Source organism: Macrobrachium rosenbergii, chromosome 48, assembly GCF_040412425.1.
Source record: "Macrobrachium rosenbergii isolate ZJJX-2024 chromosome 48, ASM4041242v1, whole genome shotgun sequence".
NCBI classification, from domain to species: domain Eukaryota; kingdom Metazoa; phylum Arthropoda; class Malacostraca; order Decapoda; family Palaemonidae; genus Macrobrachium; species Macrobrachium rosenbergii.
Window position 1 is genome coordinate 73,860,906 of NC_089788.1, and position 21,286 is coordinate 73,882,191.

The following is a 21,286-nucleotide window of genomic DNA, read 5'->3' on the forward strand; positions in this document are numbered from 1 at the left end:
ACTTGACAGATAGACTGACTATGAACCATTTATTTGTTGTTTTGTGCGTATGCTTCCTGTGTGCGGCTGCATACTTACTAGGCAGACGGTTGGACCAAGAGGATGTTGTTAGATGTGTTTTCACTGGTTAGTGAAAAAATACATCTAGCTTTTGGGTAATTTTCTACGAGCCCCATTACCGTTTCGACAGAATGCCCGAACGCCAGTTGGGTCTTTTTAACAATTCCAGATATTCTCTTCCATTTCTTGCAGCTTGACTGTAATTCAGGGTCATTAATTTAGGGATATTTACTAGGCCAGAAATCAAGACATGTTTTTGACTAGGTTTTGTTTCGTAAAAGGGCCATTTCATTGGCTCTCTAAAGATTTTTGCCCCCTAGGAATTTACTCTTGACATTCCACCCCTCTGCCAAAATAACAAAAAAATTCAAATGTTTTTAGTACAATGTCCTTTTCAGGAAAGCATGAAGCATATTGGTTTAAGTTGTAATAATACTTTGCCTATGCTCATTCAGTTCTACATGGCAGCCACTTGCATTTTATTTATTACAAGAATCAAAATGTAATTTACTGTATTGTTAAGGTAGTGGCTTATAAAAAAAATATACAGTATAAATATTCAAAATTATGTACTCATGATATTTATAGTCTGGAAAATATAAGAACATATTTAGTCAGCATTTGGGGCCTCCAACAGGTGTGAGGTTAATATTTCCATTTTTCTTGACGTCTTCCAGGACATTTAAAACGCTGTAACCTTTTCCTAAATCCTTATGGGCTGTTTTATACCTCATTTTTTTGTTCAGATTTGGCAGAATACAAAAATAAGGGTAGAGAGCACTGCCTTTTCTAATTAATCTCTCAATACTCATATAGATTCGTATCATAAGGAATTTAAATCTTACTTGGAATTTATGTAATTAAAGTTCCTTTTGGGTGTTGTAATCTGATTTACAAGCATTCGCACAATGCAGATGATAAAATATATCGAAGTTGCTTTACCTTCCACAAACTATCACAGATTAGGTACTTTTGGTGGATTGTGTTATGTTCCTGAGGTGTAATATTTAAGTTAAGGAGTTTGTTATATCATCGAAAAGATGTTAAAAGGCATTGTTTGCACAAATAGTGAATTTTAGGCGTGACTTCCAGCTACAACAGAAAGGACTTCCAACTTCTTGAACAATTTCACCAAAAATACAGCCAAAACATGCCAAGACTGCTCTAGTTTAGCATTTTAGATAAACTGTTCAATTCTATTGCCATTTTGCTAGGTGTTCATTCATACTACTAGATACACATAATAAAGATTGTAATGTTGACTAAAATGATATCAGGATCATCACAATCATAATATTTGTATTGTCTTTTTCACTTCCAGCCTGAATTCCCATCTACCCATATTTCATAATTTTCTGGACTTTCTTACTGATCTTTGTTTTTGTGCATTTAAATTATGCCATTTAACTCTTATAATCTGCATACTCTTCGTTCTCCGACCTTGTCTCCAGATACTTTGGTCCTAAGCAGTTATTTCAGTAATTCATTTTGCATCAATAGGCTCCTACTACAATTTTTACTACGTATAACAGCTCTCCCCAGATCCAGGTATCATTTTGGATAACACTCATTTTTACAAGCTGTAATGCACATAGTGAAGTTGTCATACTGTAGTAAAACATTTTTTAGCAATGTTACATGTTCTTGACTCGGGGTAAGTTGTAACTTTATATTTGTGGTATTATTTCATTTAGTTGGGAAGCCATTTTCACACTAAGTAAGCCAAAGGCATTTCCTCTACAAACACAGCATGACGGTCACAGGATGTTGGCAACATATTGTTTTTAGTTAGTTTATCCAGACTGTGAGTCTTCATGTCATTCCATAATACCTGTACTGTACTGTCTTGTCGGATGGAGTCTCACCGAGTGGGATTTCTGTAACACATGGTAGAGAACAGATGCTTTGATAACTTCTTTCTAAAATCTTGTATTGCAGAAGCTAAAATAGTAAGTTTGGGTCATAACCACAACTTTGATTGTTTGCAGTTTTTAGGGTCGCGGATGTGGTGCTAGATTAATTCAGGAACTCTGATTATTTAAATGGAATATGATTTTCGTAATTTGTGTAGCTTGGTATTCTACCATTTGCTGCAGGTGTCCACATTAAGAATAGGTGATAATTTTCTTCATCCCTCCTTTTCTCTTATTAGCTTTTTGATTTTTAAAGGGTTAGACTTGCAGTGAGTTCTCCCCATTTTTCCCATACTATCTAATGATTTTCAGTACTGCGTGTCATAGTCAGAATTCAAAAAAGGATTGGTGCATGGGATTTCAGAGGAGTGTGACAAATTTGAAGACGACAAAGACAAATTTACCAAAAAAGTGCCAAAATTATAAAATTTAAAATCGTTTCAGTTTAATTACTGGAGGCAGTTCTGCAGTGGGAAAAGATGATGTAAGGTTACTGCAGTTGTATAAAGTTTGAGATTAAAAATTGTATAACACCTCAAATTCTTGAATTGTATAACACCTCAAATTCTTGTATCAGACTCAAAGCTTTTGAAGTTTATTTATTAAATACTCTTGTGCACAACAGAATAAATGTTCATATATATTTTTTAAAGCTGGTACAAATTGTAAGGGTTTCTTTGTAATAATGGAATAAGATATATTGCACATGTTAGATCACTGTTCATGTAGGCATTAAAGGAAATGAGGATACTGGTACTTTGACCAGATCAGATACTTTATGTATTCCAGTAAAAAAAAAAAAAAAAAAAGTCACATTGAAGTAATATCATGTCTTCAAATTGGTCACTTGTTTGACTATGTATTTAATAAATAGACTATATGACCTTGGCTCAGAATGCTACTTAAGGTTTAGCATTGTTTTGACTGCTCAGTTTTCAGCCCACAATGAATGAAATGTTATAGAAGAAAATCATGAAAGAAGTTTCATCAAAATCTTGACACTTAAACATCATCACATTTCAAAGTTCAAGTTTATTATGTGGGCATTACTATATGGACCTAGAATGAAGCCTTCAGGACAACCTTAAGAGATTTGAGAATGTTAACAATGTGGTCTGTTGAACTATAAAAATATCAAGAAATAGTTTAGTGCAAAAATGTTGAAGATTCTGGTAACTTTATATGGAATTTGCCTCCATACTTAATGGTTTTCAAATTTATCGAACTTTGGTTATTCATTCAGTATCTTTTGTTGTTACATTGCACTGTCTACAGACAGGAACTAGGTCATTATATCATGGTGGACTGCTGCTGATGTGGCCCAAAGGCAATGGTTTACCTGTAGGAACAAATATAAAATTTTTAAACTATTATGTATTTTCTGTTATACAAACCAACTTTTTTTTAATCGTACCTTATCCACCCCATATCCAGACCACTTATGGCAAGCAAGTGTGGCCTTATCCCCACCTCTAGTTAACCCTTGTTACCAAATTATAACTGCCATTGCAGTTAAAAGTTATAAGCTTGCATACGAGTAACATTTCACCATGAAAGTCTTTGGTTTGTGTAAGTAGCAAAATTGCAAATTTCTTTTAAATTTTCCTACTATATCTTGACATACATTGAGCTTGTAACTTGGATACAGTACAGCACCTTCTAAGGTTTGATGAATTTACTAAGGTTGTTAGTTGTATTCTTGATAATTAACAGATCATACTATTGTAGTATCGTTAGTGTTTAGTTTACCATGGTTGCAAGTTTAAATATTGAGACGACATGTAGCCATATACAAGATGAACTGCTGGCACTGATAACCAAGACTTCATATTGAATTGAGTTTTAGAATTGTCTAGAAATGAAACTTTACATTCCAACCTCAGTTCAGCTTAAAAGAATGTTTATCAATAATGCACTGCCTTACTGTACCTTACCTATTGCTAGTGTGCCTTAGCAATGCCTTCTTTGTAGCACTTAGTTAATGGTGCCTTGATACTGTAAATTTTAGATTGTTGTCTCGACTAAATCTACTTTTGCTTGCAGCAGGTGAGCAAGATATGCAACTATGTTGCAAATTCTATTTAATCCATGTTTGCAAGGATATATACTCTTACATACTTATAATAATGTTAGATATTTTATATTAAGATATATATCTGCTTTACCAAGCTTTAATTTTGAAAGTTAATGCATTGTTATTTATGTGCATTTAATATTTTACCTATATGTAAAGTCTGGGAGGACTACTAATGTTACACACTGTATTTGTAAAGGGCTTTCAGATATGAGGAATCATACAATGCCCAACTGTCACATTTAGCAGGGAGGTTGTCTACTCATTTTTATTTCATTTTTGTGGTTTATTTTTGTACCTGCATGTACATCTCAACTGTCAAGGGAACTTTTCTTGTTTTGTTAAATTTCCTCAGAGATAATTTTAAGGTTAAAAGAATTGATTTTTGTGTGTACACTTATTAGATAGTCAGTATTGGCATTAAGTTCCAAATTATATGAAACTTTTGAACACAATCTAACTCTTCTGGTGCTTGCAAAATATTTTTAAATTTCAAAGTTTTGTAGGGCTAAATGTAGTAGCAGTAGTTTGTGGCTGGTCACAATTTCAAACAGTACTCTCCAGCAGTATTAAAATACTGCTGCAGCCAGTTTTCATTAGTAATCACTTTGAAACCATTTTCATGAATGGCTTACTATGCAATTTTAAGTGTATAAGAATCATTACATGAAAATAAAATTTTTAACTTTTATTGGTTTTCTTTATACAAAAGTATAAACTTGAAAATACCTAGGCATACCCAAATACATTTTGATATCAATTTTTTCCTTGTAAGAATGTCCCCAGCTAAACAAATGTAATTGAAAACTACCAGTATGTCAAAAACTAAATACAATGCATTATTCTTCCTTAAAATTATGAATTCTCACAGCCAGACTTGACACTTAATTGCTAAGTTATCAAAAGATCTTGTAGACCTTCAAAATAAAACTTCCACACTTACTGGATTACTTAACTCAAACTGAAAAATTAAAACAAAGGACATTAAAATCTTCAAGTATATGAATGACACAATTACTTGTTCAAAACTTTCAAAGTTTACCCTACTATTTGCAAAACTTCACTTGGACTTAACATTGTCAATGTTGAAAAGTATAAAGTATGGTCCCAAACTGAACACTTACCTTTTCAGTACTAAAAATAGAATGACAGCATTCCTGCAGATTTAGAAAGTAACAAAATTGCTATCCATTTTGAGTTCAGTCTTCATAAAAAATCTTTGAATCATAAAAACTTATTCTAGACCTTTCAATCGGTAAGAATAAAAAAAATTACTAAAAAACTAAAAGCCAAACCATCAATCCCTAATACTACATTACTCCGGTATGAAACTGAAAATTCCCTAACTTCTAACAAAATTCTGGGGTGGAGGAACCATCTTGCAATCTTCAAAATACTCATGTTGAAGAGCTTGCCTGGCCGTAATGCGCATCCTTGGGTTGTAAGTCAACATTCTCTGCAAAATACAAAATACAAATGTTACAAAGCTGCGCAGGAGTTACACCACATTACTAAACAATATACAATCCCACTTAAAAGACTGGATACGTGAAATGCAGCAGGAACTATTCACTGTCAACATCTTGGCTCTTAAATGGCAACTCCCAGACCTGAAATTTCGCTTGCATGTCTATGAGAAAAAATTAAAACTTAAGCCATCAACAGGGACATTAAATAAGCAACGTATGTGCATCAATTTCAAGGTTTAAGTCTAAACATCTTACCTAAAAATACAAGTCTTGATTGTACAGAATATTTTAGCCTGAATCTACCCTCTTGATAGATAAATTTATTAGGCATTTAAATTACAAAACTTTATAAGTAAGCATGGTGACTGGATAACTTGAAACACTGGGCACAAATTCAGGCCTCATTCGTCATGTACATCAAATTAGTATTAGGATTTTAATCAGAACACATCTTGCATTATATAAATGTATGATAAATTTGAAATAATTTTGAAAAATTTTTACAAGGTAGAAATAAGTCATTCCTAATTCCAGAAATTAAACTGCCCTACTATAATGCCCAGGACACAATCTGGTCCTAAGCAACATCTCTTTCTAATGTGAGAACTTTTACAATCCGGCATTTGAAGTTACGATCGTACAAGATTTTTCTTTTGTTTTTTTCAACATCAGTTAAGGGTAGAAATATAATCTTGATCCAAAGACATTTTTCTTTCAGAACCAAGCTAATTTGGGACATGGATTAAAAGTCACGTCTCCCTCTGCCAAACCCAAAATGTCTAGGTTGCGGTCATGACATCATGGATCTAGGTTTACCCAGTGCTTTGAGTTTCTGCATCTCCTGCCTTCCAGATTTTTATGACCTAGGCAATCTGCCCTCTATCTATCTTCATGGCCTTATCCAAAAACAGTCAGGATCATAATACCCTCTGAGCCTGCACACTTTCAAGGTGACCACTTCTTCATATCAATGTACATATTTGATAGTACTTGACTGACTATTCCATTATAAGGCCAACTAACTCTCTCCGGTCACATGGCAAACTTGGGGTCACCTTATACAGGTAAATTATCAATTTCATGTGGAAATTCTGGAGGTCACCCTTACGTACCAATGTAACTGTAGTTAAACCTCAAATCAGTCTTCCATACCAAATCTGCATCCTGTATATGTCTAGTCTTTAAATTCCCTTACATTTTGCCTATCAGTGACATTTTGTGAATTTGCTCATTACTGCAAAAAGGAATAGCAGCCAATACTCTATTAAAATGCCTAACCATTTACTGCACCTACTTCTCAAATGAGGCGCCGCATGTCAGAGGGCCTAACCCTCAAACATGGCGATATCGAGTTGGGGGGGAGATATAAAAGACATGTAATTTTCACATGGGAACAAAGTTTCAAATGAAAATCCCCCTAATCCCACCATACATATGATTCAAAGTTGCATTATATAAACTGGTTCCGGTACAAATGGAAAACTTTAAAGCTTAATATCTCAAAATGTTTTCACACATAGGCCCCTCTAACATGCAGCACCTCAAATGTCTGTCTCCCTGAAATTAAAAGTGTTTCCTAACCCCTTTACTTCAATGATACAATCAGGGTTGAATTCCCCATTTACTCCAGTCTCTTACATCAGCACAATACATTAACAACAACTTCCCATATTTTAGGAAGCATAAAACATGAACTTCAACATACCAGCAACAAGCATCTCCCATTACTGTCTAATTGTGGCACCAACTGAGCTAGGTTACTTGCAGCATTTACTTCCCAACGTGGAAAAGATCTCTTGTAGTCTGGAAGCTGGGACACCCCAGGCCAGTCTTCTTCGCCTGGGGTACCAAGTGTCCTGAAGATGCGGAAGAGCTGATCGATTTCCGAATCGCCAGGGAATAAGGCCTTCTTTGTGAGCTGTGAGTGGTGGTGGTGAAGATATTAAGTGAAAGGTCATATATCTAAAAGGCTTCTTATTTGATAGCAAATTTTTACAAGACAAAAGCAAGTTTCACATTCCAACATACATCATCAACATGGCTGTGACTGTTCATGAAAGTATAAATTAGTATTTCTCAATCATGTATATTGAGTGATTGTATAGCCTTTCCAGTCAGTCCTTTTGTAATTTTATTTAAAATATATTCATATAAAAGGGTTAAGACCTTTGTAAATGTATTTTCCAGTGAAATCTTTTACACCAGAAAGTGTGCACTTCAACTTACCATTTCAGCAAATATAGCTCCTAAACTCCACATATCCACAGCTGTGCAGTAGTTCTTTGCCCCAAGAAGAATTTCTGGCGCACGGTACCAAAGTGTGACCACTTCGTGAGTATATGCCCTTAAAGGAAGGCAGAATGCCCTTGCAAGTCCAAAATCAGCGAGCTTTATGTAACCTACAAAATAATGAATGTAAGGCTGCATACAGGTAGTGACCTTACAAAGCTCAAGAATGCTTTCTTACAGTTTCCAAATAAAATTTTTAAATGCCATTCATGGAAATCCCAACTATTAATAGGCATAGTGACGTTATACGTTAGAAAATCCAGATGTGTAATTTGAATGACTATACTAACAGCAATAAATTCAAAAGAATGTTAGTGTTACTTGGACCCAATCATACATCATCATTACCAAATTTCACAACTTATTTCACAAAATTATCAAAGAAAACTAAAACGAAAACTTTCAATGCACCCTAGTTATCCATAAAACATGGAGCTACCATTTCTTAATTAAGTCCCTCACAAATCAATGCTGTCTTTTTCACCAAAGCTGAGCATTTTAATTCCTATTTCTCTAACAATAAGTAACTATTTTGTAATTAAACTTCCTTATAAGATGGAGCTTTCCAGTTTTCATCTATGCTTTTGCAAATTTCAATGACTTCACACTTCTGTTCTCCAAAATTTCAAGACCGTTTTTTTTACAAAAGAATAGAACCACCAGGTATTCCCATATTCTATACGACTGCATATTTGTGATGACAGATGTGCACCTACAATGACAGCATCAGAAAATGCTGCAAACTAGTTTTACTGTTAAGATGAAACTGAATGGAATATGTATAGTATACTGTAGCTGACTAGCAATACATCGGTGTGCTGTACATAACAATGACATTTTCATCATGAATATTCAGTTACCCTGATTCTTGAACAGCTGATCAAAATACATAAAATCTAGCCAAACAATTAGCAGCATGGAGCTTACCACGTATCCAAGGCTGCAGAACACGAAAGAAAGTTACCTTACTACTTTCTTCATCCGATAACCGTCTTTACAAAAATTTTGCATAAAAATTTGTCACCAAGTTAAAAGTAAAAAACAGCATTTACCTTTAGCATCAATGAGGAGGTTCTGAGGTTTGAGATCCCGATGGAGAATGCGGTGCGCATGGCAAAAAGCAATTCCTCTCAGTAACTGTTGCATGTAGCTGCATACCAAATCTTGAGGCAGCCCCCCAGGGCACTGGTCGAACAGCTTCTTAAGGTCCTAGATGGAGAGAAATTTCCCATATGATACTTCACCGGTGATTGTTATATTTCCTAGTATGTTATTGGGAATTACTATGGGTAACAAAAAAACACAGAAGGTTGTCAAGCATCATAATTTGCTGGTTGACAGTATGCTGGATTATGATTATGTGCTGAAAACATATTTGAATAATCTGATGCTGAAGCAATACAAATTATATTTCTATTAAAGCCTTATGATTTAAGGGCAAATAATCAGCACCTTTTATTTTGATTTACCCTAATATACCCATCATATTACCATTTATACAATTTTTTTTTTTTTTTAGATCCTATTACCTGTTTTATTTATAATAAGCACTAGCAATAGCTTAGGCCAGCCGAATGCGGTTCCATGAAATTTAAGAACATTTACCTGTTTGTACAAAGAATTCTCAAGTAGATGGACTTATTGTATGTATGTAAGTTATTCTACAACCCTTTTTGTATTCTAAACCACCTCAAGTTTTCTTCAAACTTATCACTGAATGTAAATTAGCATTTTAAAAAAGAAAGGGACATGTACATTTACACAAACTAAATCATACACACTATACAGATTTCCTCATTAGCAACAAGAAATATAGATTAAGGTGGAAAGGTGAGAAAACTGGAGTAACTCTCCCACATCACAACCTAGAATTAAGGCCATAGCAGATGTATCTGAAGAATGTGAGGCTTATGTTGGTTCTTAAAAAAAATTACCCATGGCCCCTTTACTATCTACCAAAACTAATGGAAGCTGAGAGGTCATAAGAGCTGCTTCATGAGAGGACCTGGTACTATCAGCAAGCCTGAAGAACAGATGATGGAAATGCTTAACAGGTAGTTCAATATAGAGGAATAGAGACGAGAGAACTAAAAATCACCCTACACAAGCAAATAAAAGCCTATGGTGACTTAGAGATAAGGGAAAAACCACAATCAGGAAATGGCCTCTGTGATAGCTGTGGGAAAGGAGCAGGTATGAACTTTGTACTCCCACCAAATGTAGCAGGTGGTGTTGATGCTCAGGATTATGCATATTCAGTACAAGTATAAGATTCTTTTGTTATACAAAACTGTATTACAAAAGCAAAAGGGGAAGATGTGAGTTGAGAATAGTTATGATAGATGGGCAGTTCTTAGTATAGACTTCATTTCTGTTACATGGGGAAGGGGGTGGGGAGACACTGGTTAGCTGTGCAAATAGTAAAGGAAAAAGTGGCAATAGTAGAGTTAAGACTACAGTGGGTATTTAGGTGGAATCCAGAAGCCAGAAAAAATAATAAATAAAAACTCAAAGACCAGTTTAGGCTATAAAGCCAAACACTGGAGAGACATTCAGCCAGTCAGAACTTTAAACAGGGAAAAGAGGAATTGGATCACATGATAAATCCAGAAAATAAACGAGATGAAAGTAAAATGACCTGAGGGTGAAAATGGGATAAAAATACCTAAAGGTGTGCTATAAAGTAATAAAGGTTGGAGAGATGTGAGAAGAAAGGAAGAAATACTTCAAGTAAAAAACTAAATTACGGAAGGAAGGCTGCAAACACCCTTTAGTAAAGTTTGGACGTGATGAAAAGGAATGAGCAGATTTTCAGTAAAGCAATCAATATGGAAGTACCAAGACAAAATCAAAAGGCAAGCCATGGCAACCATTAAAAAAAAAACAGGATACATGAAGTTACATCTAATATTTCAGGTAGGGTATAATTATTTCTTTGTTGTTTACTATATTGGTTTTTCATTTAGTAATATACTATTGTTATGTAGCCTATGTGAAATGCAAAATCTGTAAGACAAGCAGCTCAATTTCTCTGGCACAAGTTATTTTTCCTAGTTATTAAATGTTTGATTAGGAGATATTTTATATAAACTGTTAGTAACTATTCAAGATAAGACCAATAAATACTGACTAGGCATAATGTCAACCTTTACAATTATCCCACCAAGCTTTGTTCCTCATTAAAATAATTTTAGAGGCATTCTGCCTACCGTAACATTGCAGTGACAGGAGAATGGCTTAATAAGGGGTAGCACAGCAAGACTCCAAGGACACTGTGAAAGCCCATGCAGAAATATAATGCAGTTTCACACGTAGCCATTAGAAGGACAAGGTTTAAGAAAAAAATCATACAAGCGCATGAAAACTGAAATGGAAATGTCTGATGTGGTACAGATTAACTTAGGTAGTGGCACTACAGGTATATTAATAGTACAGCACCATTTTTGTCCATGACCACGTACGTAAAACAACAAAGGTACACACCTGATTCAGGTATTCAAAAACCATGTACAGTTTGCGGTCCCCATGTACCACATCGACAAGCCGCACGATGTTCTCATGATCGAGTTCCTTCAGCAGGGTTATTTCTCTCAAGGCAGTACTTGGCACCCCGTCCACCTCACTGTTGAGAATACACTATAAAACAAAAAATGTTTCAAAACATCAGGTTGCAACTTAGCCTTACTGACCTGCACTGAGCTACTGTATACTTAATGATTCAGATATTCTTTCGTAAGTTGACACCTGATGAAAAGGGTACTCAATGAATATGCAAAATGTAAAAATACCTCATCTAATGAAAGACCTTTGAATTTTTGTTGAAAATACACATTCAATTCTCAACCTGAACACACTATTGTCATATAAAAGAAATTATATTTTACTTTCTACAAATTTTGTCATGAGCAACACCCTTACAGTGACATTACCTAGTCTAGTGAGAAAAGTGCAAAGCCTTGTCTTGGATGGTTTAGAAAGTCATTGTAGAAAAATTTTTCAACTAATATAAATGAGTTTTCAACCTTCACTAGGGTCCTCTTAGCACAGCTCCTGGCTTTTATGTCCACTTTATTTTTCTACAAAGGCTTTTTCTTAACGATACTGCACAAGTATTTACTGTACAATATTTCAACCACACACCAACTGAACTAATTCGTCTCTCCTCTTACATGTTGTTGAATGGAACATATTCCAAATATTCACAGGATATCAAATGGAAAATTCTTTCTCTGACCAATTCAGTGTTCCTTAAAACTTCCTCTGACAAACTAACCTATCACTTGGATATGAAGTACCATAGCCTAAATCAACAAATTTCATTTGGAGAACCTAAATTTTGGATGACTTCCAACTAATATGCATCAGTCACCCAACAAGACAGCAAATTCTCTCTAGTCCAAAATGGGATCCTATCAGACAGGAGACTCAACTCATGGTAGTGGTTATTTCAATTAGAATTTTACCATCTATCAATAGCAATAAAATCTGTCAGTGTAATGCAGTCATGAAATCCGAGATCTGGGGACGTACAGTGATGTACTGTACTGTTTGCGCAAAGGGTTACTGACTGGTTTGTGAAGGAGTATGCACTTGCTAGACTTCCCAGATTGGCAATATGCAACATCATGCTCATTGGCACTTTCACTTTTCTCAATTTGACATACATTATAATTTCTTTCCATTTATTACGAGCAGGTAAACCCAAGCGAAAAACCATATAAACATTATCATTTCTTTCCATTTATTACGAGCAGCTAAACCCAAGTGAAAAACCATATAAACCAATACATTAACTTCCCAAACAAGCAAAAGAGAAGCGATGAGAACCAAAATAATTACTTTTGAGAAAAATAACTAAAAATGGCATACACTGTACTGCAGGTAGAACTGTTGCCTAATCAACAAGAATTTTAATCAATTCAAGCTGCATTTATTACATGGTTCATCATAAAGACAAGTCTTGCCATTGAACAGGTTAAGTTCACAATGGAGAACAAAATTTAGAACCCACAATAAATTCTTGAACAAAATTTTTGAGATCAGGTGGTCAGCCCATTGTAACAAACAGATTATTAGTAATTCCTCCTTTTCAAGTCAATTTAATCAATATTCCCTACATATGATGCTTAAAACATGTAAACAGGTTAAGTTCACAATGCAATATTAAAATTTTAAGACCCAAACCAATTTCTAACAGACAATTTTTGAAATTAATGGTTAGTCCATTGTAACTTGAACAGATTAGTAATTCCTCCTTTTAAAGCTAATTCATCATTATTCCTAACAAAATAATGCTTTAAAAAGATGTTGCACTAAAACTCAAATCATCTTAGTGTTACTGTCACTAACATAAGACCTATTCTTAGGCTCCGTTGCTTATTATTGAGTATTATGCTGAATCCTGTGGTGCTATGACCAAGTCCACATATCCACCACAGCAGCCAGCGTGCTACCCAACCACAGCGCCTTGAATTGCAGCACTGTCAACAGTAAGGTTTGAACCACAGACATGAAAACAAGAGGTAGAAAGATAATGCAACAAAGTTTAACTTCCTGATTCTATTTAATGTCAAGTCTTGAGGATGGAAACTTTACTGTAACAGTATGCAATTTACTAGCTTTATTAAATATACCCTGCATTACCTTTTACATCATTTCATTACCTATTCATTACATCACCGTAAATGCACTCATACACTTCTTATTCACTAAGAACTGAAGACATCAGTGAACAGAAAAACAAATGAAACGTGACTATTCGGAAGACTGCGGCACCGACTTCGATGACTGCTGACTCCTCCACTAGGTAACTAGGACTGTGATAGCTTTTGTAACACGCTAAGCACAGCTCCAGTTACCTCGTTGAAGAGCCACGGAACTGTGCCACCTGCATGAGGAAACTGAGAAATGGTAGTTAGAAACAAACTGATTCAATTGTGCAATTCAACTAATACTCAAGATTCTTATGATTATGGCCTATTACCTTGGTAAATTCTTAACCAAACAAGAGTGAGGGGTGTCACTGTTAAAAGCTCCAACATGACCCACAGTGGCACCAGCACTACACCCTGAACCTACAAATATTCAAGTGATTAACTCATCATAAGCAACATGAAATGGTAGTTACAAATTGACATTAACTAACTGGCCTCATTCAAGATAACAGCTTTGATGGATTAACAGAAATGGAAGAAATGAGAAAACCTTCGAGACCATAGTTTTCATATAAAAATATTAAAATTTTCAGATAAATTTACACTGGTCTATACTGTAAACCACCTAAAAAATGTAACTACATTTACTGACCAAGTAAGTTCTGCTAACACTGAACACGCCAATGAATGTATGCTGTACAACTGCCATGCACTGCATGCCAATTACACATAAAACAACACATTCAAGTTATGAATGAATTCAAGATAAAATTTCAGGTTGAAATTTCAATGAACTGTATGCACTTTCAAAAGTAAAGTTACTAATTATAACTAAAGGATCATAAGCCAAATGGTAGTACAACTTTAAAGCATTCTGGAATCATCCCTGGAAGGTGACTACAGCTGCATTGCAGATATATTAATTCACAATTTCGGGGATTATGAGTGTCCTATAGTAACTGTAAGGAAGGTGATAGTAATGCTTTTCTTTTCTCTCAACACTTATAAAAACTAGTAATTTGCATTTCCACTGATAATTACTGTACTTAAATCACACTAAAACATCAATGAAAAAATTAACTAAGCACTAAAACAATTTTCTCAAAGCAACAAACATCGTCTTGTCGCTACTGTACAATACCGCTGCTTTTGTTTCATCGTTTTTGGGTTACTTATACAAAAGTGGTCACTTTACAAAAATTTTGATTTCAGTAATGGTAACCTGCATTATTAGATCTCATAATAACTTTCCTCACTTCCGATGTCCAGTGCCAATGCTATATTTTTTTTGGAGAAGGAGGCACAAATGGAAAATGGTTTTAGTTCACTGCTCAATCCCTTTGTAATGAAGCAAACCAGTCCATCCATTACTACCCAAATGCTTTTCTCCCTGCATTTTGATATACTTTTTTCATCTGTTTACACTACCCGGCCCCCTTATTAGCGTTCTCAAGATTCGCAGATTTCTCTATGGTACATATACAGTATATAGCCTACAGTATTTGCCGAGAATTTTACTATTCGCGGTGTTTTTCAGAGAAATATTCACTAATTACGTATTTTCATGACTAAATGCACTTTTTTTTATAAAACTAATACTCAGGGATAAACTTTTTTTTTGAAATATCAAAATAGGCAGTTCTAAGTGTTTTTAGAGGGGTTTTAAGCATTCGCGGATTTTAGCTATTCACAGGGTGTGTGTGTGTGATACCCATCTCCCGAGAATTAGGGGGGGTTTACTGCATTAATTTATTTTTACTTTTTACTAGGTGAATCTCTTCTTTTTGTGTTTACCTTTTCTTTCTTTCTAATGAGCACCACATTCTCTGGAAGCTTGAATTTCAAGTCAATGGTGTCTGTGGGTTTGTTTCATATGATCAGGGTTCATCTGAATAATATGATTCCCAAACTTCAAAGCTTCCCACTATGTGCAGGAACAGAAGGAACACTCTTCCTATAACCTGCCCTTGGCAACTGAGCTCATCGGCCAACAGATCCAGACTCAAAATTACGATGTGAAGGTGAGAATCCTCCAGTAAACACAGACATGAGACAGTGATCTTCCTTCACTGCCCTATTCAATGTAATGGGGCGCATCAACAGAATCAATGCCAGATGACCTAGAGACTGCTGTCTGGGTTAGTCCACTGGAACTTACACCCATTTATCCCATTCCCAGACCACAACACAAAGAAAGTGGTTTAGCCCAATCCCAGGTAACTGTCTCACAGGGAGCCTGGGGAATTATTAGCATCAGCCAGTCATACCTGTTCTGAAGAGAACCTTTAAACACAGCCACTTGTTTTAGACACTATGAAAGCACTCAGGGTACTCTGTGGTTGGATTTTAATCAGAAAACACACTGTAACTAGTTTGAATGTTCACAGTTGGATTTTCTTTTTGATTTTTACAATTATTTCACTTTGCAACACATTAATTTGGACAGGGATGGCAAAGCCCAAGTACATAGAGAAATATACAAATCAAGGAGAAATAATGAACCTATAAAACAATGTTCACACAATATCTTCATTATGCATAAAAATTATTGGCGTAAATCTCACATTGCCTTTTTCAGCAATTTATCAACAACTGCTTTGAATGAACATATTCCATTTGTAAATTCACCTAGGCTACCAGCTTTTGGGCACAATAAAAAAAGTCTAGTGAAAGCCTCAATTATTTTGGCAGGATGGAGATTCCTCTTCTTCCCTCTACATAGAATGGCATTCCCCCAGCTGACGGACAGCCACAAGAACAGGATGAAAATTTCAAGATAACTCTATAAGATTTTTGTGTATAAATTCATCTGCGTTTCTTCCTATGATCATTTATGGGAATGGGGCTTTTTTAAATAATGAATGTATAACTATACTGGTTATGCTACATAATCCACTCAAAGCTACTTTCACATAAAACACATTTCAGGGGAACCTCTCCTAAAAAGTTATCCCCCAAAACATAATTACCTCTAGAACACCTGGCTGTTGCTTGAAATTTCGTTGGGAACTTGGAAATCTGACAAAAAATTGACAATTTTAATATGTCAAGTGCTTTGTCTATGCATAACTAAGATCCTGTGTGAATTTCCTATTTTATAGGTTTATTTGTGCCTTATTTGTAACACTGTGACCAATAAATGTTTGTTCCAACATATGATCTGCTTTAAGGACCTAAACAAAGTTATTTGAGCAGTATGATTATTTTCCTTGTGTATGAGGAAAAGTTCATGTTATTCATTTTGAAGCCCATCAAAATTTAATCAAACTGATTTTAAAAATCATGACGATGTGGCATTAGTTCAACTACAGAATGTCAACTGTGATATTACAATATCGAAAAGGATATTTTTGTATATAAATGAGCCTTTAATGTGATATTTAGTGTAAATATTGAAAAAAATAATTTTCATCACTGGTTCCTAAAACTGGTATTTAAATTCATTAAATATAAATCTTATCCATACAAGGTGGAAGTGGTTCCAATCTACACAATTATAGCATGCTTAATTTTTCTATAAAAAATTCATCAAAGGCTGTATATGCAATTCCTTATAGTTTTAAATGTTTTTTTTTTTTTTCAGATTTTTGAGAAAAGACCCTTGTTAACAGATACCAATATGGTTCACAATACCAATCCCATTTAGTTTTTCTTTCATTGGGAATATGTGTATGCAAGGTCTTACAAACAACTGGGACGTAAACAGCCTTAATGATTCCTATTTAAAATTCTGAAACCACTGACTATACGAGCAAATCAATCAATGCATCATGACTAAGTTTTTTAAAAAAAATTTTTTTAGATCTTCCATAAAAACTGAATATGATCGTGGTTAGTTCAGAAATAAATCTGATTTGGTATAGCTTTTACCCAACTAGTGTTGGCAAAGCAACACACTGACAAGTAGAGTAAACAGGCTTATAGTGAAACCAAATGATGAAGAACATGCCTGTTATTGGCTACGTTGCCAAACAACACTGAATGGGGTTTATTTCTGTAAAATAAAAGTTCACTGATACTTTTCCTTTATTTGAATGTAACTGTGCTATACCTTTAAGACATTTTATGATATTCACTTCATATCTGGAAGCTTCATCTGCTTTCTCTCATATGATTCCATACAAATTTAAATTAACTGTGTAATCTAAATTGCGCATTAGTGGAGGGCCACTTCTTGACTGCTGGGTAGTGGAAGTCTCCCTAAGGATTTCGTACAATTGGAACTTCAAAAGATCAAGTGAAGATACCAAGAATTACAGCTGTAACACAATTCTCCTTGCATTTTAATAACTTGCTCACATTTTATCTACTTATTCATTTGTTAAATTTATTCTTTTTGAATAAGTGAGATACCTTCTTTCCGTATCTCCCTTCACCTCCTCTTACTTTCTAATAGATACCATATTCTTTGGAATCTTGAATTTCATGTCAATGGGCCCTCCTCTCTAGGTTTGTTCCACATGAATAGGGTTCATCTTCATAAATTTATAACTTCAAAAAAATACATTTACTTTAGGTATGTGTGTGCAACGGGGCATCTCTGGTAATTAACCTGTTGAGCTAACACAAATTCTACATTAACCACCGGCAATTTCAAGCACCATACATCACATACAAACAAATTATGCTCTAAATCAATCAATACCTTAGGAAAACCTAAGATAATGAAAACCTCCATGTTCTTAAATACTTATTACCATACTAATAAATAAAAACTTAGCACTGCATTAAAAATGAGATTTTTACTTCAATACTATTTCTTGATAAGTTTTTTTTCTTTGTCCTAGAACCACTCCCAAATTTACTATTACAGTACAAAGGAGTCTATTTATCAACATTCAAGCCAGTGAAGCTGGGAGTAAAAGAATTACTGCAAAATGAGGCTGATAAACACAATTACTGCAAAGCAAAGTAAAAATTTACCAAATTTTATTTTAACCTGGCCTTTTGTCCATTCTTGAATAGCTTGGCATCTTAGTATATACAAGTTAAGACCCCTACCAATCGTGCTCTACCCTTACAAGGACTAAACAGTAATATCTGTGGCAGGGCGACCCATTTTCCTTAGCAATTAACCCTAAATATTAAAAAAAAATTTTTTTTTACCTAACACAGAATGTACTTTATAAGAAGCTTAACAGTACTGTTTACGATTACCTCTAGTTTAAAAAATTATTGGTATTCTAAGGAAGTGCTCCAGACATAGTTTAATAATAAAAATTTTTGACCAAACAATATAGGAAAGGGTGTACAGGTAATGTGAAAATTTTCATGAAATGAGAAATTTCCCCTCTTTTGTTGTTTTTATGCTGAAAAAACTCGGCGGGGTACAATGTTTAGTACCAAACCCTTTGGGGATTGACGAAAACGCAAAAACGATACGTCTCTCCATTTCAGTATATTTTTCCTAGTGATCTCACCCGTACTGCACCGTATACACACTTTTCCATATTTTGTCACAAAACTTTATGAATAAACAATGTGTGGTGCTATTCCTTGGAACTCACCAAATCATGAATACTCACTTGGGCAACAATCAAAGCCTATATGAAACATTTTGCACATATCACCGATCTAAATTGTTTTGGGCTTTTGCTAATCATATTATACTAAATATTATAGGTATAATAGCTCGCTTATATTAATTCCTTTACCACCTAGCCATTAAAAGACCTGCCATGTGGCCAAAAGTTGACCATGCAGCATAGTGGTATATTGGAATTGCAACAAAATGCCCACAATAGAAAACAAACTATCCTTACCCAGAATTTAAAAATTTAGGGTAAAATTTTACTTTAATAACAGAACCGCTCAATGAACGTCGTGTTTCGTACCATCCCAACAATTAAAAAATTGAAACAAAGTAATTATCTGGAACAATAAGTCTGCAATATTTTCAACATGGTTTTCATATTATGCATGTTAAAGGTCTTTAAAAAAAATCCAATTTATGACCAGTTATTACTCTAACCAGATTTAAATTATGAACAGGGCTTTAGGTTTTACCATAAACCGAGGTTATGTCGAGCCTAATCGGGCGTTTCTTTCCAGTTTTTTCAAGAATGAGTTCACTGTATGAATCATTTTGCTACAAAATATTAAAACAGTTTTGATAGGTAAGGCCATATCCTAGAACACACTATTTCTATAATGTAAGCAAGTTTACGTCAAATTTAGCCTCTGAGAATGTATTCTAGATTTCGAGCCCCCATACACCAATAAAGATTACTTTAAAAGCACCCAAACCTTTCATCCTCTCTAATACCTGACATTTTCTAAGCCAACACCAACCAACCAAATTCAGCTTAACACATTCTTTGTATACCCTAAGCTAAGAGTTCAACCTTGGGGTAAACCTTTGTGAAAATACTAAGGAGGAATTTCTACAACACAAACGGCCCCTAACACATGGATATCAACGTTACTTAACCAAGAACTCTAACCAAACAAAGGTTAACAAAGGCTACAGTACACAACGAACTGGCGACGTGGGTAGAAGGGGGTCTCAGGTTCTTAAAAATGCCGTAGGCCTGGTCTGGAGAATCCAGAGCAGTTAAAATCAAGGCCTAATAAATATTCTAGACTTCTTTCGGTTACCGGAGTCAAATTAGGGGTGGCCCTTCCCTGCCCAAAACCCAGCAAGGCTCTCCCGAGTAATGACGCCAATTAGAAAACCACGCCAAAGCACCACAACGGTTACGTCATGCACAAAACTCCTCCCTGAGGAAAACGAATGCAATTAAAACGCTACCAACCGAGAGTGACGGGTGGCCGCTGCAAACAGGAGTCCTGAGGACGTTGTTTACTTAGGGCACCACGAGGTATACGGCCTTCTTTTTTTTTTTCCTTTCTTCCTTCTCTCTTTCCAGGGAGTGCGGTTCAACAACCTCACCCCGCACTCCTTTAAAACAGAAAAAAATAAGCCCCCTTTCCTCCCCACAGCCACCGCACCCGACGAAAAGGCCGACCTCCCGCTCAAATATACAAGGAATAAACGCGACAACGAAAAAGAAACCGACGTCTCACCGACGTCAGATACGGTCCCCCAGGAGCAACTCACTTCTCCAGTCGTATCTTCTTGAGGGCGACGATCCTGCGAGTGATCCGGTCCTGAGCTTTGTAAACAACGCCATAGGTCCCCTCTCCTATTTTCTCGATCTTCTCGTAGTCGTTGACCGACATTGGGGCGCCATACGCCGGCAGTGGGCGCTCCCGTGTGGTGGGCGTGCACGGAGCACCGAAATGAACACAATTGCGAAAGGAGATGAGAGAGAGAAGGGGACAACGCGGGAACGTTGATGGCGTCGACAGGTTTCCCGCGCTCTAACTTAGCATTATGGGAACCCTGGTTTTCAATATGGCGAGGTCGTACGTTTCCGAACGAGGTGTCGTACAAGGGTGTCAAGAACTGGTCTCGTATATTTCTTTATCTACAGTGAATATATCTTCACATAAACCTAACCATCGCTCATAAATATTGATAAATCTTACAGCAAGCTTAAATTTATTACCCCTTTATTTAATTCCTCCTGACCCAAATAGCTAAAGCAGAAGCTGCCCTAATAGTACGTATAAGGTAATTATCGTACATCATCGGGTCTCTCTTCGCAATGCGTTTGGTGTCGCAGGAAGTGATGCTACGCCCGAAAAGATGAAAATCAATAATAAAAAATATCATTCTATAAAATAGGTATTTCGCTAAGCCTTGGTATATTTTTCAATACGTTTTTTAAATAATAAAAGATATTTTATAAAATAAATAAAGGTTAATATTTTCGAGCTTATGTATTTTCGAGAAACGTACATTTTCTTTTATTTTTAAATGGG

At 35.3% G+C, this 21,286-nt stretch overlaps 1 protein-coding gene and 1 long non-coding RNA gene across 4 annotated transcripts; one reads left to right on the forward strand and one right to left on the reverse strand.

The window, feature by feature from the left end:
• Positions 1-4,720: 4,720 nt before the first annotated feature.
• Positions 4,721-20,807, reverse strand: LOC136831554 (cyclin-dependent kinase 2-like). 3 transcript variants are annotated; one of them, XM_067092141.1, is made up of 6 exons: positions 20,520-20,807; positions 11,289-11,427; positions 8,858-9,014; positions 7,743-7,915; positions 7,222-7,434; positions 4,721-5,503 (listed from the first exon to the last, which is right to left on the reverse strand). In XM_067092141.1, exons 1-6 carry the CDS (start codon positions 20,639-20,641, stop codon positions 5,390-5,392), a joined length of 918 nt encoding a protein of 305 aa, XP_066948242.1. In that variant the 5' UTR covers positions 20,642-20,807; the 3' UTR covers positions 4,721-5,389. The 3 variants fall into 3 exon arrangements, with proteins under 3 accessions (XP_066948242.1, XP_066948243.1, XP_066948244.1); XM_067092142.1 differs by having other exon boundaries at positions 11,289-11,441; positions 20,520-20,781; XM_067092143.1 differs by lacking the exon at positions 20,520-20,807 and adding an exon at positions 20,215-20,233.
• Positions 15,071-20,702, forward strand: LOC136831555 (uncharacterized). Its single transcript, XR_010850923.1, has 2 exons — positions 15,071-15,838; positions 15,923-20,702. It is a non-coding gene; the product is annotated as an uncharacterized lncRNA (long non-coding RNA).
• Positions 20,808-21,286: the final 479 nt, after the last annotated feature.

Excerpts from the sequence above, each read along its gene's own strand:
- LOC136831554 (XM_067092141.1), bottom strand. The coding sequence starts at position 20,641 with ATGTCGGTCAACGACTACGAGAAGATCGAGAAAATAGGAGAGGGGACC. Across the intron at positions 7,916-8,857 it reads CCTCCTCATTGATGCTAAAG|GTTACATAAAGCTCGCTGAT; the intron begins GTAAATGCTGTT and ends ATTATTTTGTAG. Across the intron at positions 5,504-7,221 it reads ATGGGAGATGCTTGTTGCTG|AGAATGTTGACTTACAACCC; the intron begins GTATGTTGAAGT and ends TGTATTTTGCAG.